At 38.4% G+C, this 27,855-nt stretch overlaps 1 protein-coding gene across 11 annotated transcripts in view; it reads right to left on the bottom strand.

The window, feature by feature from the left end:
- The window catches only part of Camk2d (calcium/calmodulin-dependent protein kinase II delta), a 296,895-nt gene that overhangs the window by 1,384 nt on the left and 267,656 nt on the right, over positions 1-27,855 (bottom strand). For 6 of the 11 annotated variants that reach the window (XM_005386817.2, XM_005386824.2, XM_013515306.1 and 3 more), the window contains 3 exons: positions 10,087-10,162; positions 4,539-4,633; positions 2,077-2,305 (listed from right to left, as the gene is read on the bottom strand). In XM_005386817.2, coding sequence (XP_005386874.1) covers positions 2,077-2,305; positions 4,539-4,633; positions 10,087-10,162 — 400 coding nt within the window. Of the gene's footprint in view, positions 1-2,072; positions 2,306-4,538; positions 4,634-10,086; positions 10,163-23,812; positions 24,717-27,855 lie in introns of those variants that run through there. The other 5 variants (XM_005386834.2, XM_005386831.2, XM_005386836.2 and 2 more) reach the window with 3 other exon arrangements.

The following is a 27,855-nucleotide window of genomic DNA, read 5'->3' as shown; positions in this document are numbered from 1 at the left end:
AACAGCTGAAAGCACTATTTTTAAAAGCTAGAGTTTAGTCTGAGTAGGTAAATATTCACAACAGTGCAACACATATCTGGATCCTAATCCAAATTTAAGAAACAAACCCTTAAAAGTAACATAGGTATGGATTTAATTATAGTCAATTTTCAATTATCCTCCAGAATTACCTATTTTGTGTGCTTTAAATTTCAGCTTGACTTCCTCCCATGGCCTGTCCTCATGTCAAGTACCATTATACTCAGTCAGGCATGGCCAATTCATTTACATATTAGCCAAATGCTTACAGGAATTGTAACTTTCAGAAAAACAGCTAGGCACCAAAGGACTCTGAAGCTTAATACAATATTAGTCTGGATAATTAAGAGTCATCTGAATCATCCTAGGCATAACCAACATTCAATGTGAGAACTCTGGATTCTAAAGTGACACAGTCTGAACACTGAACAAAGATCCTGCCCAGCATTAGCTACCTTTAAAATAAGGGTTATGCTGTAAAATAGGCCTGGTCATTAAAACTTAGGAGCTCATGCAAAATGCTATGGACTTGCAAAGATATTGTGTGTATTTCATGGACTATTATTCAAAGCAAAGATTCTCAAAGGGAAGGAAACAGCCAGCTCCTCTCACTAGTGTCACAGAGCAGGGTGCTACTTACAAGACCCACATGTGAATGGTTTTCAGGCCTTAGATGTTACAAAGAGATGTCTCCTGAGACGTTCTCTTTCCCATTTGGAATACAGGGTGGCCTATTAAGAGAAGCCCCGCTTAAGCCCCCTGGCATAAAAGGAAGCTTTTAAAAATAGGCTCTATCTCATCGACACCTGAGAGAATTGCAGGATGACCTAACATACCTGGCACTGTAGGAATGTAATCCCTTCTCTGATAACTGGCAATTGTACCTCTTTGAGGTAAAAAAACATACAAAAGCACAAAAATTGATATAGATAACTATTGTTTTGGAATGAATTTCAAATTATTCTTTTATGTTTGTATCATCTTTGTTGATTTTTTTTTTTTTTTCACAAATCCAACAGTGGCATTGTTATTAAAGTTATGGAGAAGCCCCCTGAAAACCACTGTGGTATGTCCTCTAAGCAGTCTCTGCAGTGAGCCGAATGGCTGGTTACATGAATCTGACTCTCATGCCACACCCTCAAGTATGAAGAGGGAGTGCTGGTGAGAGAGTTTGGAAAGAGCAGTAGTGAGCAGCCAAAGTTGAGAATCTAAACTCCCTCTCCTTTGATCTTGTCCCACATCACTGATGCAACCCATTTTCCGTTTTCACTCCTCTTTACTACTTCTTTGCTGTTTCTTTGTTATTCACCCCTCCTCCTGCACGGGTGAATAAAATGGCGGCCAGCCAGAGATTCTTGGTCTTTGTTCCCAGAGAACACTGACCATCCCAGAGTCCTAATTCCTTGCAATTCTTGTCTCTTGCTATTTTCCTTTCTCGCTGTGTACCATAAGTCTAGGCAGGAGATCAGGGGACTCACTGCAGTGGTCTCTGACAACTGGCACCATGGAAAGGGTTTCTGATAGTGGAACATGGAGATGTTCAGTAATATTGGCCCAATTATTGACTGGAAGTCAAGCATGATGTTTGAGGTAGTGGTGAGGTGAGAACACACTATAATACCTAATATTTGCTTTTTAAATGTTGTTTTCTGCATTTTCCCAGATGTTAGTACCTGAGCCCAGGGAGGTAATCTATGAAGTGCAGCTTTCAATAGCCCAGAGCCCATTTTGGAAACTTGGCCCTATACTTCTTTCCCACATTTGCTTCCTCTGCCAATTGTGAAAATTAAATCATAAACACTATCCTGTATTACATAAATCCCCTCGATTTGACCCCATGACATCAGCCTGACATAGCAGTTTATATCTAGTTCCTTTCTAAAAGTATGTATTGCTTTATAGCAACTCACTGATCTTCCCAGGGAATGGCAGAACCTGCCCACAGAGGCCCTGGTTTCAACTACCAGAAGTGAATAACATACACCATGCTGCTAACAATGGGATAGTAGAAGGAGCTGGCTATATTGACAAAGAAGCTGACAGCCTGGGAATATTTACTTGATGGGTACGGTGGGTGACCCCGAGCGATGAAAATGAACATTCTGCCACTTTCCATCCCGGCGGTGCCACACGCGGGTCTCTTCCGATTGCATGGTCTTTGGCATCCCGCTGCCATCCATGTACTGTGTGAGCCTAATGTACGCTATGCAGGCAGCATCATCCCCTACCAGATGCACATGGGGGTTCAGGATGATAGTGTGGATTGGTTTATTGCTTTTGGACAAAGCTGAAAGAAAACCACATGAAAATAAAAAATTGGTTTCTATGTAAAGTAAGCCCACACAAACAATAACTTCAGTGGTGATCAATGAATGGGATGCTACTCATTCACTTCTTAGTTAAATAAAAGTCTAATTATTTGCCTAATCCAGTGCTGGGCACTGTACAAAGAATAAAAATAGGAGAACAAAAGTGGATAGGGTATTTTCTTTGATTTCTTTTATACGTACTTTTTAATGTTACTCTGGAAATTTGACTGATTGAGGAAAAGCTAAAGAGATTTATTTATTCATAAAGGGAAATGGTTGAAAGCAGAAGCTATTCTACAAATAGAGGTGGAGAAGGTCTGGCCCAGGTACATGGAGCAGTTTCTGGACTATCGTGGAATTACTTGCTAAGGCAGCTTACAGAATAACTTGGGAGTGGTGCTTGGTTTCGTTAATGGACAAAGGAAATATATCAGGTTTCAACCACAGAGATCAGTGTCTCCAAGAAAGACTGGACATAGCATAAATGTATTTCTGCATCTCATCCACGATTCTTCCAGGCTGCAGAGTCTGTTTCATGATGTTTTTTCAATTAGTGATCATTCCGCATAAATCCACAATTTGGTGTTAATCACTGGGCTCTAGCCACTGGTGTTTTGAAAGGGGCGACCCATTCTATATCTTAACTGATCATAAGATAAGAGGATTTAGTGCATATTAATTATTGATGTTTCTCTCTTAGGTCACTGACACAGGTTGAAGTGTTTCAGCTGTTATTCGAACACGCTTTGCATTCTCAGAAAATAGCTATTCAAATTAATAAGAACAGTATCATAGTCACATAGGAAGAATATACCATTATGAAGAATATGTATTTATGGAGCATAATGAAGTGTTATGCTAAAATAGGTTAAATATTAAAATATTAATATTAATGGTCAATAAGTTCTTTAACTCGAGATGAGAAGGTGCTAAGCATCAGATGGAAGAGACATTATGAGATGCTATCAATCAGAGATGTGTAATACTAGAGTATTATTACTGAAACTTTAAGATGATTTTATTGCACAATTCTTTGGATTTGTTTACAAAACCTACTGCATATAAGGAAAAGTAATTAATTCTATATATCTCAACTTAAAAATCTATGCCAAGGCAGACAATCTTATTAATGGTTATTATTTCAGCAAGTGAGCTTAATTATCCTAATTATTGCTTCAATCCTCCATAATTCAACAAGAACTCACTGCAAAAAAAAAAATCTGAATTAATTTCACTCATCACGTAAATATAGCATCTAATATCATTAGGGATGAGGAAAAAGAAGGATAAAAGGAACCCCTGATTTACACCGTCCTGAAGGAGCTGAAATGCGGTTGTTTTCTCTGACCACTAAAATTCTTGCAATTTTAATGCACATTTACCAGATTACTTATTTTGTTTATGTCTTATTTTGAAAATAAGTACCAAATATGCTTCACAGTGATGGTCTATGCTGAACAATCTGGTGTGCTGCAATTCTTTTATCTTTTTATATATTAACCATTTCATAGAACTTGAAATAGGCAACCCATTCAGGACCCCTTCTCTCTCTCTTTCTCTTTCTCTTTCTCTCTCTCTGACAAAAGCTTTCTTCCCCAAATAAATATATTATGCTCTTAACCTTTGTTGTTAAAAAAAAAACCAAACTTGAAATAATACATTCTTGTAACATTATCTATCTATCTATTTATCTATCTATCTATCTATCTATCTCATACATTCACTGAGACTTGATGAGTATATTTAAGCAACACTACTTTCTTTTCTGCCTCTATTTTTTTTTTTTTTTCAGTTCTGGGGATTGAACCCCATATCCTCCCACTGAACTACACTACATCCTCACCCTTTTCAAAAAATAAAACATATTTGAGCCAAGGTCTTGCTGGCTTGCTAACCTGCCCAGGCTCAGTGAGGTCCTCTTGCCTGAACCTCCTAGACAACTGGGATTATAGGTATGTACCCCCATGCCTGGTTCAACCTTAGTTTTTTACCCAAAGGCAGATATTTTTCAGGACCAAAGAACTTTCATGTCTCATTACCTATCATCTATCTATCTAATTTTCAATTCCAAACAAAAAATGTTATGGTGTTAAATATTGGATGAAAGTAAAAATCTTCACTGTAGAAAAAAAGCTAAAGAATCTTCAAATTTTGGAGAAATTTAAAGGGAAGTTGAACAAGGCATGTTACTAAATTTAGAAAGCAACGTACCATTTTCAAAGTAGAATCGGTGAAAGTCCATTCCTTCCACTAAGTTACCCAAAGCTTCAGGTTCAAAGGCAGTAAGGCCTGGGTCACAGATTTTTCTGTAAAAGGAAAAATAATGAAAAAAATCAATAAATAAATGTTGTAATATATTTTGTTGTTTCCTGTGTAAATTTCTTATGAGTCTGAAAAAAGAGCCTCTTAAAATCACTGAAAACATAAACTTTAGGTTGTAGCCCTCAGTTGGCAAGGTGGATCGAGCAGCAGGCTCCAAAAAAACACCCTGCAGAAAACTCTGAGAGGCACAAACTAATGCAACTGGCTCAAGTCCAAGTGTCTCTTTTTAAAACTTTCTGCTGTTTAATTTCTGAGATGAATTCTCTAGTTTTTATAACTCTTAACTTAAAGTTTTATAATTTTTAAAACATTTCCTACAAGTTCTAATTCAAGCCTAAGACATGGTCCAAGTCTATCTTTCATTCTAGAATTGAATGCTTTTGGAATAATTTTTGATGGACAATGACTTCCACAATCACATCAAAAATCTATATTATAATTTGCTTAAAGAAAGACACCACATCCTATACTTTCTGGAAATATCCACAAGATTTAATTGAGCTTGTATCTAATGTTTACTTTACTTTCTAAAGAAAATTGATGAGCAATTCAAATAATAATTTCCTTTTTTGTTCCAGAAATAGAATTCAGCAAAGATGTACAAAATTCTAAATATTTGGAGAAAACTAATGGGATTTCTCTGGAGCAATGTACAGGTCATTTTCATTCAATAAAGAACCATTACACATCTACACATAGTAGCTATTCTTTGAAGCAAGAAATTACAACATAATAATTGATACCAGAATAGAAGTTAATGCAAAGTAGTCCTAAACAGGATTACCTACACAGTAAACAGGAAAGATTTAAGAGACAAAGATGATTTGAGTTGGGCTTTCAAGGATGAGTAAGAGTTTTGTATGTATGTAGAAGGTGAAGGGCAGTAGGAGGCAGCACACACTGTAGTATACTACTAAGAACATGCCAAGTGTATTTGGGGACTGCTGTCTAGTTGTTAGATGTGTTGAACACCAGGCTATGTATGCGAGCCCCATGGAAGCATGGAGGAGGATCGTTTGTCTTTGGTCTATGATGATCACGGTAGGCTTCTGGGTGGTAAAATCTGGATTTTGGAGAACTAGAGAGAGTTCACAGGGTAGATAAAATATAGCTGTAAAGATTTTGGCCTATTTGCCAATTTGACCCAAAGTGCAGTACAGTGGATGGGGCCCTATCTAATTTCATTTAGAAATTTCCTTTTCAGGAGACAAACTTTCTTAACTATTAAATGGAAAACACATTTCAAAAGTCTAACAACAATCGCTCTTCAAAGTACAGGACTGTTCACAGAATGTGGGACTGGAGATCTGTACAGAACGCTTTTAGGATAAGAAAGTATATACTACTTATGTGGTAAGGGAGGCCTTAAAGACAGAGGTGAGGGTAGGATTATAAACTTTGCCTCATGCTGCTTGCTGGACAGGGATTTGTTTTTTTTTTTTTTTTTTTTTTTTTTAATTTTAAGGAAACAAAGCAATAACAAAACAACAACGAAGATAAAAACAAAAAACAAAAACAATACAGGATTTCAAAACAAGATGATAGGAATTAACAATGGTTGTTATACTACAAATCATTATCTTCAGTGAAGTTGCTCTGATTACCAGATGTAAGAATGCAAGATTGATCAAACAATTAAAGAGAATAAAAAGTAATAAAAACATTCAAAATGATACACAGCTTCACTAAACAAGATGATAGGAATTCAACAACTGCTGTTATATTGCATATTGCTGTCTTCAAATCAATTGTTCAAATTACCAGATATAAGCATGAAGGGGAAAAATATATATGGATAGGTATTTTAAAGTTCAAACCAAGTATTTTCTTTTTTTTCTTTCTAAGGAGGAAAACAGGAAAGAAAAGTGTTCCTGTGGTGTCAAGAATTTGTTTACCAGTGGCTATTATCTCCTCTATAAATATGGGTTTTGATTGTCAGCGAAACAAAATCATCAATTCTAAGATCATCCAGGGATTGCTGTGTTATGATCAACCTCTTTACCCAACCTTCAAGAGTCAACATATTGGAAAAGCTCTTCTCTGCTTTTTTCTTTCCTGCTTGCTCTCCTTATAACAGCTTTCCATTAATAAAAGACTTCCAAGGTGGTCACTAGACCTCGGTGTGCGTGCTATGCAGAGGGGACAGCACAACACCAATACATTCATCCATTCCAGAAGTGCCTGGATGTAAGTCCTGTTGGATTATCCTTGGGCCTTAAAGGACCAAAGCAGACCCTGTCACAGGCTTCCTGAGCAAAGGAATGAGTGAAGTGATGTGATCCCTAGCACATATGTTACTTAAAATACCCTACTTCATACTACTTTTTCATAAAGAAGAATACACCTGAGACATTTACAACTGAATAGATGCAACTTGTGATCATACTCTTAAATGAAATAAATTGAACACACATGTGTAAATACTGCATTGTTTCACTGGTGTGAGAAATAGAAAGTACAAACAAGGACAAAAATGTGTAAGAGAGATTGTGAAATAGAAGAAAATGTTCAAATGAGAAGAGGGAACTTGAGAGGGTGTAGGGGGCAAGGGAGGACAGGAAAAGAAAAAAAAATGAGAAAAGAAGGAAAAGATAGAACAAAGCTTTTGTAAACAAGGAGAGGAAAAAGGGTTGGAAGGAGGGGAGGGGAATGCAAAAAAAACGAATCAAGTTATACCATGTACAGGTACATATTCCTTATGATGAATGTGATCATTATGTATATCTAAAATGTACCAATAACCTTGATTGATTAAAAGAAATACCCTACTCCAAACTGTGAAGAATCCAGGAAATATTCTACTTTTGCCTGGTGACCACTGTGTCCTGTCCTTGAACCAAAACCACCACACAACACACAACCATGACCCTCAATAGGGGTATGCTATTAGAAAAGGAGATTAAAGAAAAAATGATACTCCCATTCTTTGAAGAATTATATGGATCTAGCAGGGTTATAATATTAACAAAAAGAATGATTATTTAAAGGAGGGTTGTCTTTCATAGCTCCACGCTCCATTTTTACTACTTCTTTTATTACAGTATGCTTTATTATTAAGTTATGCTAAAGAATTGATACACATATGTACATACATGTGTATATATGCATATGTTTGTCCATACACACATTTTGAAAAATTTATTTTTATTACTACATATTTGTAGTATATAATGTTTATATGCCTTTTGAGGAATTCATACATGTACATAACACATATTAATTCTCTTTTTAATCCTCTTCACCTCCTCTTCCACCTCCAGCTCTTGATCAACTTCACCTTTCAAAAACATCTACTTCCCTACTTCCTTTTATCTTTTCTTTTATTATTTATTTATAATTTGGTTTCTTATACAAGAGAAAGCATGTGATATTTAAACTGTGTGTGTGATTTGTTTCACTTAACATTATGATCTCAAAGTGCATCCATTTTCCTACAGATGATTCAAGTTTATCATGTTTTATAGCACAGCAGTGTTCTATTGTGTACAAATACTACATTTTCTTTATCCATCCATCTCCTGATGGACATACAGACCACTTTCAAGGTTTAGCTATTATGATTTGTGCTGTTATAAACCTGGGGTATACACAGAGTACTGTAATATGACATCTTTAACTCTTTGGGAAGAGACCTAGAAGGGGAATAGGAAAACCAGCTCTTGAGTTTTAGTTCCCACATTTAGTGACTCTCTTCCATATTCTGTCTTTGGCTGCTGCTATTGTTTGGATATCAAATGTCTCCTAGAGGACATGTCCCCAGTCCACGGTGCTATGGAAGGTGATCAAAACTTCAAGACCTGAGATTGGTGGGAGAGTCAGGTCACTGGAGGTGTCACTCTAAAGACAGTATGGGACCCTGGCCCCTGCTCTTTCTTATGCCTCCTGGCCACCAAGGTAAACAGACTTCCTCTGTCTCAAGCTCCCACCACAAAGTATTCTGCCACCACAGCCACCAAGCAGTGGGGCTGATGGTCATGGATTGAAATGTTTGAAACTGTGAGCCAAAGTAAACCTTTCCTTTTTTTAAACTGATAACTCAGGCATTTTGTTATGGTAATGGAACCCAATAAAGCTATCTATTTGTAACAAATTAAAAAGGTAATATGCTTATGTAAAATTTGAAAAGAATAGAAAAGAAGCAGGAAAAATATCCACACATAATTTTACCATTCAGAGCAATGTCTTTTAAAAAAATTTCAGCATAGTTCTTTTCACTTTTAATGCTTCTTTTCTTATATAGTTGGAATAATTATGTACGTACACTTTTATATCCTGCTTTACTTTCAGCAAAAATATCACAAATGTTTTTCAGATCATGAGAAACTCTACATAAACTTGGACTGTACTAAAGGCACCTATGATTACTTAATAGTTACAATAATGTTGAATTATATGTTGTTGCCAATTTTTCATGATTATGAATACTGCTGCAATATACCTTTATTCATAAATTTTTATCTGTGTTTTAGATTCAAAAGAGATGTTCATGTTAAAGATTTTTTGCATTCAAGTTTGCATATACTTTAATTAGTGGACATGGGTATGCTTGTATTAGTTTACTTGTACTTTATATTTCCTTTTCTGCTAATCATCAGTTCATGTCCTTCACTTATTTTTTTTTTTTCCTATCTTATCCACACAATATAAAAAATTAAACTTTTGGTACATTAAATTTTTGGTACTTTTTAAAAATTAAAGTGTACCAGTTTTGTTTCAGTAGATAAATTATATATGATTACTATCTCTGCTTTTAAATTTAGGAATATCTTTCTAAGCAGAGATCAGAGTCTATCACGGTTTTGCATTTAGTGCTTTCACTAAAGTGAACCTTACTCTGTGTATGGAGTAAGAAGCTTTTATCCCCAGCTTGCTAACATGTTCAAGAAACCTTTATGCCATATTTAAATTGAATGATTTATTTTTACTTGTGCAAAGTAATTTCCTTTACCTATGACTGAGCAGTTTATAAACTTGATATTAAGCAGAGAAGCCCTTCTTCAACTACAATTCTTCTTAACAGACAAACACATGGCAGAGATACAGATAAAGTTGAGCTGCACTTGAGAAGAGACGGGAAACACTTGTGTCACCTTTCATTTTCACTGTCCCCGCCCCGCTGCAGAACTGCGAAGGAAAATATTTCGTAACTCCAAATGCACATTTTTTAAAAGAATGCACTTTCCTGTGTTCTGTGTCTTCCACATGGATCACTTTCCATGGAATGTGCTTCTCTACATGGACCTGAGGGTGTTTATGAAGAAATTTCATTTACAAAGAAATCTCCAATGCTTGCCTGGGAAGGTGGGCTAGAAAATTGTTCTTGACATCTCAAATCTGGTGTTAACTATACATGAATTCAGATACATTGAAGAGCTCAATCATATCACAAAAAGTATCTGCCTGTGTATGGAAGTGAAATGTGAATGCGTGTACTCACGTGTAAGCTTCGAAGTCTCTGTTGTTGATTGCTTCGATCAGTTGTTCAGTGACTTTGATAATCTCTTGCTTTCGTGCTAGAGGCAAAGACACAGTGTTGGTTGAGAACAAAGGATTATAGCTACATAAAATATTACTCTAATAATATTCCTATTTTCCTGTAAGCAGGGTGTTAGCATTTAAAATACATAATGTTCCTTTCTCCACAAGCCTACTGCTCAAACTGCAAAGAAGGGCAGCACCTACCTCTTCCATGGGCCCTTTGAAACCAGATTTTCAAGTCTTTTAGTCCAGGCCTGCAGATTCAGACTCTGCATTTGAACAGGGTACTCAGGGGACCCTGGGCACGCCAGACCTTTGGGAGTCATGGCAAGGTCACATTCCACTGGTCAGAAAGCAAGTCACCTGGAAGGTCAGGTGAGTTTTTACTATCTTTATCATTGACTGACTTTCTGAATACGTTTCCGTTCACCAGTAACAAACTGTGTTATTTAAAAAGTTAATCTTAAACGGCGTGGTGAAGTACACCTGTAATCGTAGCACGCCAGGAAGCCCAGGCAGGAGGATGACAAATTTGAGTCGCACCCAGGCAACTTAGTAAGACTTTGTTTCAAGATAAAAGTAATAAAAAGGGCAGGGGATATACTTCAGTGATCAGTACTACATAAAGCAAAACAAAGAAAAAAATCTGCAAAAAGTGCCACTCTAAGAATGTATTACAAATGAGGATGCAAATACTGTGATGGCCATCGTATTCAGACAAATTCTATAAAGTGGAAAAGAGACATAGCAACCAGTGCTGTTCATGTGGGCAGGTGAATAGATGGGGCCCCACCTTGCCCCACAGAGTTGTCAACGCAGCACCAAGCACGACTTGTTTGTATTCCTAGCCCACACAGAAGTATTAATGGTTGATTAGTGTGAATCTAACCTGTTTCCCAACATTGTTTTCTAACTGCATCTGCCTCAACTGTTCCTTCCCTTTTTTTATAGCAGCAGATTATGCAAATAGTCTACTTTGACACCTCTTTCGTTAAATCACATTATTTCTTGTTTTAAATTGTTCTCAAACTTTGTACACTATGTGATGGTTTCTCAGTTAAAAGTTTTCCTTGAGTAAAGAATGTGTTATTTCTTTGTATCCCCTAAAAACTTTTGTCTAATGTGTGTGTGTGTGCGTGTGCGTGCGTGCGTGTGTGTGCGTGCGTGCGCGTGCGTGCGTGTGTGTGTGTGTGTGTGTGTGTGTGTGTGTTTTAATCCAGAAATCTAACTCAGGACACTGCCCTTGCCAGGCAGACAGCTGTGTGGCTGAGCTGTATCCCCAGCCCTTTTTGGTCTTTCTGAGATGAGGTTTTGCTATGCAGTTCAGGCTGGCCTTGGATTTGCAGCAATCCTTTTGCCTTAGCCTCTCAAGTGCTGGGGTTATAGGTATGCTCCCCTAGACCCGGCTTGTCTAATGTTCTCAATAAAATAGTTGAATAAATTTATGAATTTGATCAGTTAAGACTAATTATAAACTCTGCTTGATTTCAAAACGCTAGTCCCTTACTTATAAAAGTCCTGCATGAAGTATATTAAGAATTAAATTTTACTGGACTTTAAGAATGTTGTAATATTTCTGGAAAGTGACTAGAAATAGATATGGGTCAGTGTCACAAAAAGATACTTCTAAACTGTCTTAGTGGGCAGCGAGACCAGTATTCCTTGTGGAAAAGCTGACTCTTGGTTTTACTTCTTTGTTGATTAAAAATTTTAAATTTTGAGATAGGATCTCACTAAGCCTCTAAATTGTCCAGGCTGAGCTTGAACTTGTAATCCTCCTGCCTCAGCCTCCCAGAGTGCTGGGATTACAGTTGTGCAACTCTATCTTCAATTCTACAATCAGGCAAAATTTAACCCATAAATGAGGAAAATTGGTCTATTGAACATAACAGAAGAGTTTCTACACATGGGAAAGGGCCAAAGAAAAGAGAAAAGTGGTCGTTTAAAAACTACTTTCCTTGTCAAACAGGACAAGGAGACAGGATAGGAAAGTGAACAACTGGTTATCTTCCTCTGTGAAAAGATAAAGGCAGATGGAAACGCATCCTCCTGCCTATTGAAACTGGCTTGTCAGGGAAATGTGGCTCTTGTCTCTTAAGGCTGCTTCTAGGAAGATCAGACAAACCACTGACTTTCAGCTTGGTGACATGGAACTTGGGTTTGAGAGACTCATTCTGGTTTTTAGCCTCATATATTGAGAGGCAGTGCAAAAATTTAGTATAAAACAAAAACAACTGTAATTTTCCCTTCACAATCCCAGTGACTTTCAGATTGTGCTTTTCTTCCCCAGTCTTCCTTCTACATCTGTATGTGAGGAGATTCTGCATCTTGCCATGGCTCTCTCAAAGGCATGGGAGCCAGCATCCCTGCGCTCAGCTCACCTCGTCACTGGCATAAACCTGCATGTGCTCTCTTGATACAGGGGCTCCACTGGGGGTAAGTATGCTCTCTCTCTCCAAGTGCAGCAAAGGGGCCTGAGAGTCACCTGACTCCTTCATTCCCTTCTGCCCAGCCAACAGATCTGCAGCTTTCGCTTCCCCCGTGTCTGCCCACATTGTATTCTGCTGCCAACGTGTCACAGGGCATGAGAACCTTTCTGCTTTGCTGTTTTTCAAAAGTGTATCTCCTCAAAAAATCTCCTACGTGAACCTTCTAAAAACCTTATTACCATAGGTCTTTATCATTGCTTGTAAGATAAGGGCTGAAGACACCAAGTCTTCCCCAGTCTACACTTTGCTCATCACACTGGACCCTTAGAGCCTCTTCGCTTTCTGCCTCCTCCCAGCAACTCAGGGGCCTACCTTCCCACTGCCAGCCCCCCCCCCCACACACAATCCTCTGTTTTCTCAGAAAATGCTCCCTATGTTTGCTCCTCAGTCTTTGTAATTAGATCTCAACCATTATTTCTTCAGAAAAGCCTTCCCTGAGCGTCTTGTTAGGTCAGGTTCCCAGGAAACTATAAATTCGCACAAATCCTACTCTTCTTTTTTTTTTTTTTTGATGGGGTTTTACTTGTTTACTGTCCAGCGTGATCTTAAACTCCTGGGTTCAAGACAGTCTCCTGCCTCAGCCTCCCAAGTATGTAGTTGAGACTACAGGTTTGTTTTTATATCTGCTTTTAAAAATCACTTAGACCCCTGGTGCCTGGGAAGCCGCAGGGCGGGGTGCGCCAGCCTTTGGGCCAGCCCCTAGTGGCGCAGGCGCCTGGGAGGCGGGCCCCTGGTGCCTGGGAAGCCAAAGAGTGGGGTGCACCGGCCTTCGGGCCGGACCCTAGCCGTGCAGGCGCCCGGGAGGTTGGCCCCTGGTACCTGGGAAGCAGCAGGGTGGCGCGCGCCAGCCCTCAGACTAGCCACCCCCGTGCAGTTGAGAACTATCATGGCACAGAGAAGCAATGACACAATTGGCCCGCCAGATGCCGACTGCGGAGGCCCACCCATGGATGTGTGTGAACCATTCTGACATGGAGAAACCCCTGGGAATACATGCCACACAACGGGTAGCTCTTGCCCCTGCTACTGAGAACCAGAAAGGTCCAGAGTCAGTGGAGGAGCAGCTGCTGAACAAGGACTCGGAGAACATGAGAATGTAGACTATGCCTGAAGATTCACATGTCTAGTTGACTGAGGTTACCAGAGGCGTTCGGAAGCTGGAAACCAGGAGGACCTTGCACAATACCTGGGGAGACCGACCCCCTGGAAGCCAGAAGTACAGGCTGCACTAGAGGAACACTTGCAGCTCACAAGAAGTCTGGACCGAGATTCCTGCTGCCTGTGCTGATGGTTGGGGAGAGGACACTAAGTGGCTGTGGGGTCCCAATGTGATGGGAGGCTGGAAAGAAAAAGCTACAGAAAATGGCTTTCACCCCAGATGGCTCACTTGAAATGTTAGGAAGAATTGCCTCCTCAGTATTCCTTAGTCATGACGAGGAGGAGGCCAAGGAGAAAAAATAAAGAGACCGAGAAAAAGCAGCTGCTTTTGCTGCAGCACTAAGAGAATCAGACCCTAAGTCTGATTCTTGGGGCCCCAAGAAGAACCTGACAACTACATTCATCTGCTACCACTGTTAAAAGCCAGGTCACCTCAAGAGGAACTGCCCTAAGAAGCCACATGGGCCATGCCCTGAATGCAAAGGTGAACACTGGAGATCGGTCTGCCCTCTGAAGAGGAGGCCCCAGAGCTCAGACCCATCCTACCAGTTAGTCCAACGGGAATGAGGGGGCCCAGGGCATACTCTGCCTTCTCCCTCTGGCTAGACTGTCATCTCTATGGAGAAGCCCTGGGTAATCACGACTATAGAAGAAAAAGAAAACAACCTGTTGCTAGACACAGGTGCAAGTCTCTCGGTCCTTCTTTTCAATCCTGTCTTTCCTTCCAGCAGTCACACCTCAGTGAAAAGAGTCACTGGTGAGGAGGTAATATGCTATTTTTCACAACCTTTAGGCTGTAACTACTTGTTAGATCTTTCTTGCACATCTCTGTCTTCCTGAGAAACCACTTTGAAGATACCACCATGTATTACAGCAGCCACTGATAATTTCCTACTAATCTGTTCATAACCCTGTAATGTTTGCATTGTTCCTATGCTATTTTGTAAATGGATGTATGTTTACTATTATGTGTTTCGTACAATGACCATTGAGAATAGTCAATGATTATTCAATTGGTCACTCATGTATAGCTCTATTTATTTTCTTTAGAAACCACTTTGAAGATACCAAAATATAGTACAGCAACTACTGATAGTCTTCTACCACTTTTGTCTGTAACTCACTATTATCTGTCTACTTGTTTTCCTGAGAAACTATCTTGTAGATAACAATATGTAAAACAACCACCATTGATAATTTCCTACAATTTTGTCTGTAATTTGGTAAGCCCTCCCTATTACTGTTATCCTCCTTTTACTCTGTAAAAAAAAAAAATTAAAAAAATAAAAATAAAAATCACTTAAGAGATGAGCAATGTGGTGCACCTCTGTAATCCCAGTGCTCTGGGAAGTTGAGGCCTGAGGACTGCAAATTTGAGTTCAGCATGGGCAATTTAGTGATTTAGCAAAATGCTGTCCAAACAAAACCAAAAGAAAAAAACAAAAAACAAAAAAACACCCTAAAAAACAAACCAAAAAACCCAACAACAAACAAAAACTCCCTCTGAGGATGTATATCACTGTAAGGTCCTGAGTTTAATCTCTATCATGGAGGGTTGGGGAGGAGCAGCATTCTTCTTTGCATGTTTATTGTGTATATTTGGTTAATTCATTTTCTCTGTTGCTTTGTAAGTGGCAGGTAGTGCATCACTCTAACACCAGCATCTAACATTATGCTGCACAGGGAAAATGGTCAATAAACATTTCAGTGAATAACAGATCCAGAGCAAATTTAATTGGCTTCTAGTTCTTAGTCCTATGGCCTTTCCAATGCATGAGCCTACATTCATTAATGATGGTCAGGTCACTTCTATAAATCTGTAAAACTCAAGCTGTGGGTGTAGCTCAGTGGAAGAGCATATACTGAGGCCCTAGCTTCAATCTTCAGCACCAAAAATAAATATATAAAGCTGATGAATGGAAATAATCTACATATAAAGTGGCATGACTTATTGTTCACTGTCAGTGAAAGAAAATACTGTTCTCAAACTGTTCATCACACCTCCTTCTTATCCTGACTTCCTCATTTTTATTAATGGAACCACATCCAACCAGTTTCTCAGCTTCAAACCTCAGCTGTCTTCTAGACTCTTCCTCCCCCTTCCTTTTCCCTATATACAATCATCCATGAGTCACTGTGTTTCATCGGTACTTATACAGGACACACTGTCAGCTTCTTCACCATTTCACTTATCCGCCTTTGGTGCTCCTGGTCACTCCTGTGATTCTGTCATGTAAAGATGCCCAGGTCTCTGTGCTCATAGTTCTAAGTGATTCTGAAATCTCCAGCTGTCTCAGCCTGTCAGCCCAGTTCATCTTCCACACACAGGCTCTGCTTCTCTTGAATTTTTCATCCTGGAGAATGGAATTGCAGTCTACCCAGCTGCTCGTTTTCCTTGTCAATTCTTCATGCAGTAGATCACTAGTTCCTCTCCACTTTTCCAGTATTTTTCTAGTATTGAGGACTGAACCCAGGGCCTCTTCACTGACTCACATTTCTAGCTCTTTTTTATTACTATATTTTAAGACAGGGTCTCACTAAATTGCTAAGTTGCTCAGGGTGGGTCTGAAGTGTTTCAGCTTCCTTGAGTATGACATTACAGATGTGCATCACCACACACAGCTGTTTCCTGACCTTTCTCAGAGACAGTTCTTCCTCTCAGCCCTGGGCACTGCTCTGATTGGGACTCTGATGAGTTCTTAGCCTTTCCTGCTCTGAGGTCTTCCAGAAGATCAGTCTGTCTGGCCTCCTCTTGCTGCATGATCACCTCTGCACAGCAGGGCTGACTCTATCTGACCAGCCTCTTTGAGGCCCCTAGTCCCCCCTCCAATCGCTAAAGCCAAAGTCCTAGCCTCTTAGCATTAAAGGCCTCCCTTTCTGTTTTCCAGTTGATTTCTGGACATCGTCTTTCCTGCCGGGCTCACACAGAACCCACCCGCCAGCCACATGAGGCAGTGGGCACAGCTTCAACAAGCCCCAGGGCTCTGATGACTGGGCCTGTCCTCCCCAGGCTCCTTCACTGGGAAATTCCCCCTCTTCCTGCAGGAAGTCTCCTTCAATACCCAGTTCCAGTGTTATCCTCTCTGTGCTGCAGGTCCAGAGGGCTCCAGACACAGTGCTTTTACTGTACCAGGTCTTTACTGCACCATTGTAGGATGTTCACACATCTGACCAGGACTTGTATTTTGAGCACTTAGTGCTATACTAAATCAATGTCTATAAATGTATGGATATAAAGTATGATTAAAAAATGTGGTGATATTTAAATTAAAAGAACCCACAGTACACATTGCCAATAACCTCCCTCCAAATACTTCCCCTTGCTTCAAACACACTGATTCCATCCTTCTTGCCCCTTTCTTCAGCAGCTCTGGAAGTCCTTTCATGAATGTTGTTAGTTCCACTGTGGTAGCTGCCTTGATGTCCCCAATCAATTCAAACTGTTTATGGCCATTTCTGTCATGAAAACATGATGGTGTGTCTTCATCCACCTTATTCACCAGATCTGGCACCATGTAACTTCTGGCTCTTCCCCAAAGTCAAAATGACCGTGAAAAGTGTTTCAAATCAATTCAGGATATTGAGGCTGCAATGACAGTGCAACTAAAGACACGCAGGGAGGAGGACACTCCAGAGCTACTTCAAAAAGAGGTCAAACTGATAGGATAATCATGCTCTGAGGGAGAGTATTCTGAAGGGGCTTAATAGCAATCTGTCTTTGCTATAATAAGTTTTTTAAAAATTAAACATACACTATTTTGGATCACATCTCCTAAGTATATATATATATATATATATATATATACATATATATATATATATATAAAAATACAGCACACATTTTAAAACACTGGATAAATGCCAGATATGTGGACAGCGATCATGTCTGATAGCAATATGGAAGTGACTATGCTAACTGAGAAGGCACTTATGGATCTTGGATCCTTCAAACTGGGCGAGCAAAAAAATCATAACAGGAGGCTGCTGCAGTATTTTAGATAACAGAGGAACAGCAGATTTAATTTGTAAAGGGTTAGGAAGTTAAACTAGAGAGTTTTAGTCAATGTGTAACCTTATTGTTTCTTTTCAAGAGTGCTGAATACAAACAGCCTAATTATTTCAGCTTGAGCTTTCATGTGTTACTCTGTTTATCAAAACTACTAGATGATAAGCCCTATTTACGAGTAAATGTCTGCAATGAAAGTCAGGGCAGGAAATGAACTGAATTTATCCCTGTAAACTGATTTGCACTAGGATATTTACAGAGTGTTGCATGATGAACTTTTTTCAGTGAACTGTGAGTAAAGATTACTTATTGAACGAGCAAAAGTTGCACAGTTAAAATTGTTGCTTAGTGTATTTTGGGTGTTGTCATTTTAATGCAGCAATCCTGCTCACTCTTCTCAGCCAGTATAGTTCTATTTCACTTAACTCCTTCCTCCGCATCTTAGACATAATTCATTACTTGGCAGCCAGACCCTTGAAGGACAAGGTTAAGTGACTTGCTCAAGTCATCCAGCAAATCTAGAAGTCCTGCCAGGGTTGGAGCTTTACTTGGCTGAGGTTCCCATCTGCTGTTTAATTCACTGATCTGTGTCCCTTTCCAACCCACAGTGCCTAATTCAATATTTTGAAACCATAAATTTAAATGAACTATGGAAATGCCTTTGAAGTTACTCTGGCAAGGTGACTGACTACTTAATTACTGGGCTAGGGTTGTAATTAATTATTACACCAGTTTCACATCACTGGGTGCCCTATGGCTTTACTGTCTTTTGTCACACTGCCATTAACAAAAATAACCCTTGGTAACAGTTATCCTAGGCAAATATACAAATTAGGACCATTTTTATGCTGTTAGTTTTATAGAAAATGGTGCCTATCAACTCAGCTATGTTCCCTGCTCAATTAACACTTTATTTCTTAGTGACTTGTACTACACTAATCTGATGTATGAGGTAACATTGGAGGGAGTAATTTCAATTATTTTAGCTTTTTAGAATTCACACCTATCAAAGATCCTAGGGTTAACTGATTTAATAATCTATAATATTTTAATAAAATATAAGACCTAACAATGACCAAATTTATGGGCAAAGATGATTTCAAAAAATTCCTATAAAGTTCATTTATCCAGAAGTCACCTATTCAATAGCAACAGATCTTCAGCCCTTAATCATGTCTTGCCTAAAGACTAAAAGAAAAATTGAAATTTTCAAGTAATCTTTGGACTTAACTCCAAAGATTAATTGGTTCTTTCTGGTTTTTTTTATGGTACAGGGAATAAATGTTATTAATTGGGGAAGAAGTACTATTGCTATTAGCTCTGTTAATCTGTTAGGGTCTAACACTAAATGACTAACACACACAAGGACAGAAAGACTTACTACTGGGATCAAACAGAAGAAGAGCAAATAAATTTAAATTTTTAAAGTTTGCAAAGATATCACTGGGTTATAGCAAAACATGCTCATGTTAGTCCTAAATTTAACTTTGACTTGAAAATGAAATATTTTAAAAAGTGAAATGATATATAAAGCATTTATAAAGATCCTCATAGGAAAATGACTTAAATATTTTATAGTCTACAGAAACTCTCTGTGGTTACTCAAACATCTGCTTATATTAAGAATTGGGCCAGTCTCATGAAAGTAGCTGTGCAATCATTCTGCTACTCCCAGCTGACTTGTAGGAGCTGGAAATAGCAGAGAAGGGCAAATACCATTGAATATCTTAAGTATTAAAATGTTTTGTGAATCAGCTGGAGGTGGTACTACTTCTAGTTAAAAATTGATGCTATGTAAGAAAAAAATTTTAAGAAATTGGTTTAAAGACTCACATTATCTGCCTGGATTTAAAAGGGAAGCTCTTTCTTCCTTAGCAGGAACAAGTTGATAGTCAAAGCAATTTTTGCAAAAGAAAAAGAAAAATCAGACGTGGAAGAGTTAATATGATTTAGGAGTTTTAAAGATTTAGGGGTTTAAAAAAATTTTTTTTGTGCGTCTGTGTGTTTGTGTGTGCATGCTTTGAAGAAAATCCAGTATGCATTTTTTACAGCAAAAGTGAATGTCCAAGTGTTAATGCTATTGCTGTCAGTATTAGTAGTCAGAAGTGCAGAACATTTAAATAGCCCTAATAAATTCTTAAGGATCTCTTCTCTAGTAAAGATTATGAATAAAGAGCTTCTACTGTCTGAAGAGAAATTTGAATATGTTATATGCTCACACTGTTTCTATACTGGCAAAAATACCTCTAAAATAGCACAACAGACTCTTGAAAGTAAGTTACCTTTTCTTTTTTTTTACTTTTTCTTTTTCCTCTCCCTTTCCTCTTTCTTTTCTCTATCTCGCTCTCTTAAAACACAGTCTTGCTGTATGGCACAAGCTGACCTCACTCAATATCCTCCTGCCTCAGCCTCCCAAGTACTGGGAATACAGATGTGTGTTTCTACAGCCAATGTTAGGCTACTTGTATAGATTATCAACCTTTTCAGAAATATTTCTCTATTTTTCAGAAATATCTTACCATTTTGTTCAATTTGAGTAACATGATGCAATGTCTAATTAGAATACCATAATTCTGAGTTAAGTAGGCCATGTGCAGAACAAAATTCTCTCCATAGAACAGACACTACTCCAACATGTGTTTTTATTTTCCAGTTGAAAACATTGCCTCTTTGGACTGTAAACAGATGACACCATGGAGCAGAATTTCTTTCTTGTCCTTTTAAAATGAGATCCAGAATGGCAATGAATTTTTGTTTATTACCTTGATTTTCTCTAAAATTCAAAATTGAGCTAGTTATCACAGCCTTGGAAGGGGACATCCAGGTTGATGAAATGCTTTTGCATAGGAAGCTCTTTTTACATTTGTATTTTGCATTTGAGGAAAGCAATCAGTCTACGTATTTTTCCATTACACTCAACAGTGATAACTAAAATACAGTCAAAAGTGAGCCAACTTTTGAAAGCAGTTGAAGAGATACCTAGAGCTAAAGAGTCAATTTTGAGCCTGGTGTGGTTATGCATGCATATAATCCTAGCCCTCTATAGGCTGAGACAGAAGGATTTCAGGTTCAAAGCTAGGCCAGTCTATATATCTATAGATCAACCTGTATCACATACCAAGATCATGTCTTTAAATCAATGAATGAGTAAATCAGTTTCAATGAGGGAAAATATTGAGTTGTTACTTGAAATATACACAATGTTTAGTGAAGACAAAATACGTCTCTGCACTCAATTCTGGGGGGAGTTGCTAATTGAGACAGGGTCTCTCATATGTAGTCCAGATGGGCTTCAAATTTATGATCTTCCCACGTCAGCCTCTGGAATGCTGGGATTATAGGCATAGGCTAGGAGGAGAGGTATGTACTATCATGCTTGGTTTTGAACTCAAAATTTTAAGAGCTCAAACAAAACTCAAGTAATGTAAAAATGTTATAATTAATTCATGAATTTACTGAGTGCCTATTATGTGGTACCAGGGAAGCAAAAAGTAGAGAGTTAAAATAAATTGCTGAAGATTTATCCTGAACTCAAAGAGTATTGTTACCTCAGTAACAAATTTGACATCAACTTTAAAGCAAAAATGAACTGCTTTTTGCACTAGGGCAGCTCTCATGTTCATTTATGTGTAAGTGGGAAGGTATTAACATTGACAGATGTTTCATCACCTAAAGTAAATGATAGAGAAAATAGATACAATCATGCAAAAAAAAGTATTAAATCCTACAAGCCCCTTTGGATTTATGGATTTTTTTAGTAGTGAACCTCTGCGCTCATGTTATCTACTCTGGGAAGAAATGGCCAGGAAAAATGCAATTTTGCTGAGTATCAGGCATTATTGGACATTTGACAAAACATCACCTTATTTTAATTCCTAAATTATGGGAGGGGGCACACAGACAAAAACTTGAGATGAATGGTTGTAGTCTGATCATTATTGCTAGAGAATTCTGGATATTTTACTTTTATATGTTTTTGATTTTTTGAGACAAGGTTTCACCCTGCAGTAGGTTGGTCTCAAACTCACATTGATCCTCCTGCTTCAGCCTCTTGAGTGCTGGGATTTTAAGTCCCGTAATATCATGTCCGACTAGAGTCCTGTTATGTTTTAGTAGCTCTTAGAACAGGGCATGGTTAGAACCACTATGGATCCTTCTTTCATCAATTAAAATATTATTCCTCCTACTGCCCAACACAGTCTAGATTCTGTAGACACAGCTGTGAACAAAACAGACAAAAAACCCCTCTGCCTTAAAGAAACTTATATGCTAGCACGGAGAAGAAACAATGGTCAAATGAGTAAACTAAATATTTTAGCTACTAGGAAATACCAAGAAAAGTAAAACTGACAAGGGGATGGGGAGTGCTGGGTTTGGATGGATGTGATTTAAATATTGCTGTCAAGAAAGAACACATTGAGGGTAACATGTGACAAGAGACCAGAAGCAAAGAGGCAGCAAGCCACATGACAACTGCACCTGCTAGGACACAGAAAATCCCAAAGGAACCAAGGGGACATATGTCAGATGGGGAGCTTTGGCAAAGTACTGGGGAATATATTTTAACAGTGTTGCCTGTTAAACAACTGCGATGAGGATATAATACAGGCAGATAATGAGGGGAGGCCAACTGGCTAAGAAGCCGTGTTAACAATATAGGCAAAGGACTATGGTGCCTTGGGCCAAAGTGACGGCAGTGGCTTCAGTGAAGTAAAAGAAAAAAAATAGTGTGTATTTTGGAAGTGGAGTCAATAAACTTTGTAATAGATTGGCTATAGGTTGTAACCAAAACTGAGATAAAAGAGCTCTAAGATGATTATTTAGAACTGGGGACGGTGGTGCAAACCTGTCATCCTAGCACTCTGGAAGCTAAGGCAGGAGGACTGCAAGTTCAAACACAGCTTGGGTAATTTAGCAAGACCCTGTCTCAAATTAGAAAGGAGTGTGGACCTAGCTCAGTGCAAAGGCTCTGGGTTCAATCCCCAGTACTAGAGGGAGGGAGGGGAGAGAGAGGTAGATAGAGACAGAGAGAGAATGGGCATATGAAAAGATTGAGGCATAATATACAGAAGTAATGCAATTTGATCAAAACACTGCAGATTGAGGAAGAAGGAAAAAGGTATGTTCTTTGGAGGTGTGAGTATGCAGTGATACTTTAAAAATGTAATCAATCTACCATTTATGTGACATGAAATAGATTTATAGAGGTTTCCATACATGTGTTAAAAGAAAATACAATCAACTAGTTCAGAACTGTTTAAACATCAGCATAGTTTTACATTTTTCTACTCTATTTTATTTTATTTTTTATTTTAAAGACAGTAGTGAATGAGCAACAACAAACAAAAAAAATAGAACAGTAGCAGCACACCGGTATAATGAACATAAAGAAAGTGAGCCAAACAGCCATCTAAAGGCACTCGTGTGGCTGCATAGCTCCCTTCCGGGGTTGAGTGCTCACAGGTAAGTAGTAAGTAGGCATGGGGGCTGTACAGTAAAATAACCCACACCAACACCAGTAAGGAGCCAGTCCTCTACGTTGAGCATAGGCTTATTTTCCTAAGACAGATTGGCAAATTATGCTCAATAGGAATGTTCAAAGGAGAAACACTACAGGACACATCAAGAGAAATAAGTAAGATTAACTACCAAATCCACAAAGTTTTAAGTAGTAAACATTTTATTGATGTACTTTGGCTAATTTTTAACATGGAACAAGATGTTAATGAAAAACATAGCCGTTTACTGGAGAAATGCAAATTGCAAGATAATTTCATTAAAGAGGACTCTAATAAGACAGAGTTCTCTGAGGGAAAAGCTTAAGCATTTTTAGCCTCAGTCTATTCTACCATTTCTAGCACACAATAGGTTTTCTATCATGTCTTTAAAAAATGAACCCAAATATTTTAAATAAAGGTCTCTCTGCCAGGTGTGGTGGTGAACTGTGGGAGACTGAGACAGGAGGATCACAAGTTCAAGCCCAGTTTGCAAAACTTAGTAAGAATTTGTTTCAAAATAAAAAAATGAAAAGGGCTGAGGCCGTAGCTCAGTGCAAAAGCCCTGGGTTCATTCCCCAGTACTGAAAACAAAGGTCTCTCTGTTAGGAATTACATGTGTTATATCCACTTAAATTTCCCTATATTTGTTCATATATGATTGTAGTTATATTCTTACAATAATTTTAATGCCTACATTATTGCTTGTTGTAATGTCATGTAGATACTAGCCAAAAAAAAAGTGGAAAACAGAAGACCAGCCATGTTGCAGCTATTGGAAAGAAAATTTAACCTTGCTCTGTCTTGGGATCCATTAGATTTGAAAATGAAATAATAAAAAGGAAAGGTTTGGGACAGTCATACTCTAAGTGACCCATGGTCTAATAGGCTGGGTTCTTCAAGGCTAAGTAGCAGGCAGGAAATAAGCCTCAAAAGGGAAACCAAAAAAAAAGTTGAACAAAAGCAGAAATACACCAGGTGAGGGAAAATTCCACTGAATCTACATTTTGTTAGGTAGGGAAATTACTGAGAAACTCTTAATGTTTCTGGGATATTCTAATGCAGAAAATGCACTGCAATCTTCTCCAATTCCTGGATAAGGTGTAACCTATTCCTTGATGCCCATTTCACCCATGTTTCCCTTCCTCTCCCAGCCCATTCTGAGTACTGGTCCTTATGCCATTCCTGCTACTTGGCCAGGGATTTTCTGATTGCTCCTGGACAACTGATAGTCCTTTCCCCATTTCTAATTTAGACTACCATACTAGGAACTCTACAATTCTCTTTCTCCTTTTAAAGTTTAGTCTTCCAGTGCCCAGCCATGTGCTTGGTTTTCTTTGAAAGGAGGCCATGAGGGCTGGAGTGATTCCAGATTGTTGCATATTACACAGATGCAGGATCCTGAGTCCACTTCTTGTGGTATTCTTTAATTTTATAGTTGCTGTAAAGATGAAATGAGTTATTGAAAAAATCTGTAAAGCCTGTTTTTAAGGGTAAATGTGTATGTGTATTTATTTGCTCTTATTTCTAGGGTTTCTTGAATGCTAAGCACACACCACCAGGCCAATGGTAAAATATTTTCTAAATACAACACTATAATGTTTCACACATATGTACAAGGCATCTACCACTATTCAGTAGAATTAATTCCACAAAAACTGAGAAACTGCATGCTCTGCAATGAAGCCAAGAGTTTCCTTTATAGCATTAACATTAAACTTTTATAAACACCATGATGTGAAACTCTTAGGAAATTCTTTGTAAGAAACAAGCTAATGCTCTTCACTATAGTTCACTGTTCCCTTGTTACTTAACATCTCACATCTGACTTCAGAAGCCAAAAGTGATCATTATAGATTCAAGGGTAGTTGTGAATGCAATCATTACACCATGTGTACTACAAACATGTACTAATGAAAAGTAAAGTAAGTCTGAGGGAAAAAAACTATTTTGCTCCTTTGAAGAATTATAAAAAAAGCAAAAGGTTAGATCATGCTACCTACACTCGGATGTCCTCACATTTGTTAGAAAATCTGCCAGACCTGTGACTTTGCCACTAAGCTTTCTGGAACTCTTTCATATATTGTTAAACCCGTAGGTCGGTGGTGGTAAGCCTATGGCACACGTGCTTCAGCATGTTCACATAGCCCACTCTGTCAGCACACAAGTCAAAATCACCCCAGCAGCTGAGCATCCCATACTCAGGTTTCCTTGCAGTTTTGCACTTTACAGTAAATAAGTGGGTTTCAGGTTGCAGTTTGGGCACTCCATCTCTAAAAGGTCACCATCTCTGCTCTAGGTATGGTACCTACCATATGGTAGTATGGGAAGGGTTCTAGCAAACCCCAAGTAATGCAGTGCAGCAGCTGCAAGTGTGATTCTAGTTCCTGCTAAACCACTCCTGCTTCTGTGACTTAACCTCTCCATGCTTCATGTGTTTCTGAAAGCCAGATTAATAGGACTTAGCAGATGGGAATGTTGTCAGGATAATGCAGGGTAAAATCACTGGCTACTTTACGATCATTTTACTATAAGGGTGAGTCTTTGATAGAAATTATTAATTTTGTTTATTACCTATTTCTCCCTGGTAAAACATAATTTTCATGCAAGTTGAAAGCCTGCCAATATTCTTGCCTCTGAGTATCCAGCCTTTAACAGGGCTTGAATTCCAATAACCCTTTAAAGACATTTGTTGAAAGAATGACCAAATAAGTGAAAAATGGAGCAGTAAATTTCTTCATTCCTATTTGTCCTTTGTGATTAACCTACAAATACGGTCCAAACTCATTAATCCTAAAACAAAACCAGACAGCAGGGCATGCTGTTGCACACCTGTAATCCTAGCACTGTGGTAGGCCGAGGCAGGAACACAGCGAGTTAGAGCCTAGCCTGGGCAACTTAACAACTTTGTGAGATCCTATCTCAAATTAAGGAAAAAAAAAAAAAGGATGGGAATGTAGCACAATGTGAAAGCCCTTCGTGAAAACAGATAAGCACTCCTTAAAAACAAACAAACAAAACAAAGATAGGTAGAATCGCAATTCCTGACCTGAAATTACACTACAAAGCTACTGTCATAAAATCAACCTGGTACTGGCTAAAAAACAGACCTGAGGATCAATGGAAGAAACAGCCACAACCCAAAACATACTCAGCCACCTAATCTTTGATGAAGGGGCCAAACAAACTCATTGGAAGAACGATAGCTTCTTTAATAAATGGCGCTGGAAAAATTGGCGTGCCACCTGCCAAAGACTGAAAATAGACCCAAGTCTATCACCATGCACCAAACTCAAGTCAAAATGGTTCACAGATCTCAATATTAAAACAGAAACACTATATCTATTGGAAGAGATAGTCGGTAAAAAGCTTGAAGGCATGGGCGTAGGCAGAGTTCAGGAACAAAATCCAAATTGCACGAGAAACACTTCAAAGAATCAACAACTGGGATCTCATCCTACTGAAAAGTTTCTGCACATCTAAAGAAATCACCAGCAGAGTCAAAAGAAAACCCACAAACTTGGAAAAAATTTTAGCTGACTGTCCCTCAGACAAAGGGCTTCTATCTAGAACATATAAAGAATTAAAAAACATCAGCCCCTCCAATTTCAAAGACCCAATCCAAAAATAGGCAGCTGAGATGAATATACACTTCTCAGATAAGGAAATACAAATGGCAAATAAATACATGAGAAAATGTTCAACATCATTATTCATTTGAGAAATGCAAATTAAAAAAACACTGAGATTCCATCTTAGCCCAGTAAGAATGGCTAGCATTAAGAAATCAACCAATAACAAATGCTGGCGAGGCTGTGGAGAAATAGGAACCCTTCTCCACTGCTGGTGGGAATGCAGACTGGTGAAACCACTGTGAAAATCAGTTTGGAGATTCCTCAGAAAACTACGTCTAGAGGTCCCACTCAACCCAGCTATTCCCCTGCTGGGTATTTTCCCAGAAGATCTAAAAACATCATATCACAGCAATATATGTGCACCTATGTTCATAGCAGCACAATCTGTAATTGCTAAATTGTAGAAGCAACCCAAATGTCTATCCACCGAGGACTGGGTAAGAAAATTGTGGTACTTTTATATAATGGAATATTACTCAGCTATTAAGAAAGATAAATTCAAGGCCTTTATAGGTAAATGTTCACAACTAGAGACAGTACTCATAAATGAAATAAATCAGACCTGCATGTGCAAGCACCACATTGTCTCACTAGTGTAAAACCTGAAAGTTAATTTATTTTTTATTATTATTTATTTTTTTTTTAAAGATAAAAGGAGGGAAACATTAACAGACATACAACATTTTACAACATATCACAAGCACAATACAGACAATACAGAGTTACAAACAAAGTGGTAGGGAATTAACAATGGTGGTTGTATTACATATTGATATCTTCAAAGTGGCTTCTGATGAAAACAGATATAGACATGCAATACTGGTCAACCAAAGACTCATTGACAGTTTCTTTCAGCATAGAAATAGAAGACAGAAGAACAACCATGTTAACTATCCTGTAGATACATACTGAAAGAGTTAATTTAAACTAGGAGGTATGATAGAC

This window comes from Chinchilla lanigera, unplaced genomic scaffold (assembly GCF_000276665.1).
Source record: "Chinchilla lanigera isolate Chin_1 unplaced genomic scaffold, ChiLan1.0 scaffold00027, whole genome shotgun sequence".
NCBI classification, from domain to species: domain Eukaryota; kingdom Metazoa; phylum Chordata; class Mammalia; order Rodentia; family Chinchillidae; genus Chinchilla; species Chinchilla lanigera.
The sequence above is the reverse complement of the archived record's forward strand: the minus strand, read 5'-3'. Positions and strand labels throughout refer to the sequence as shown.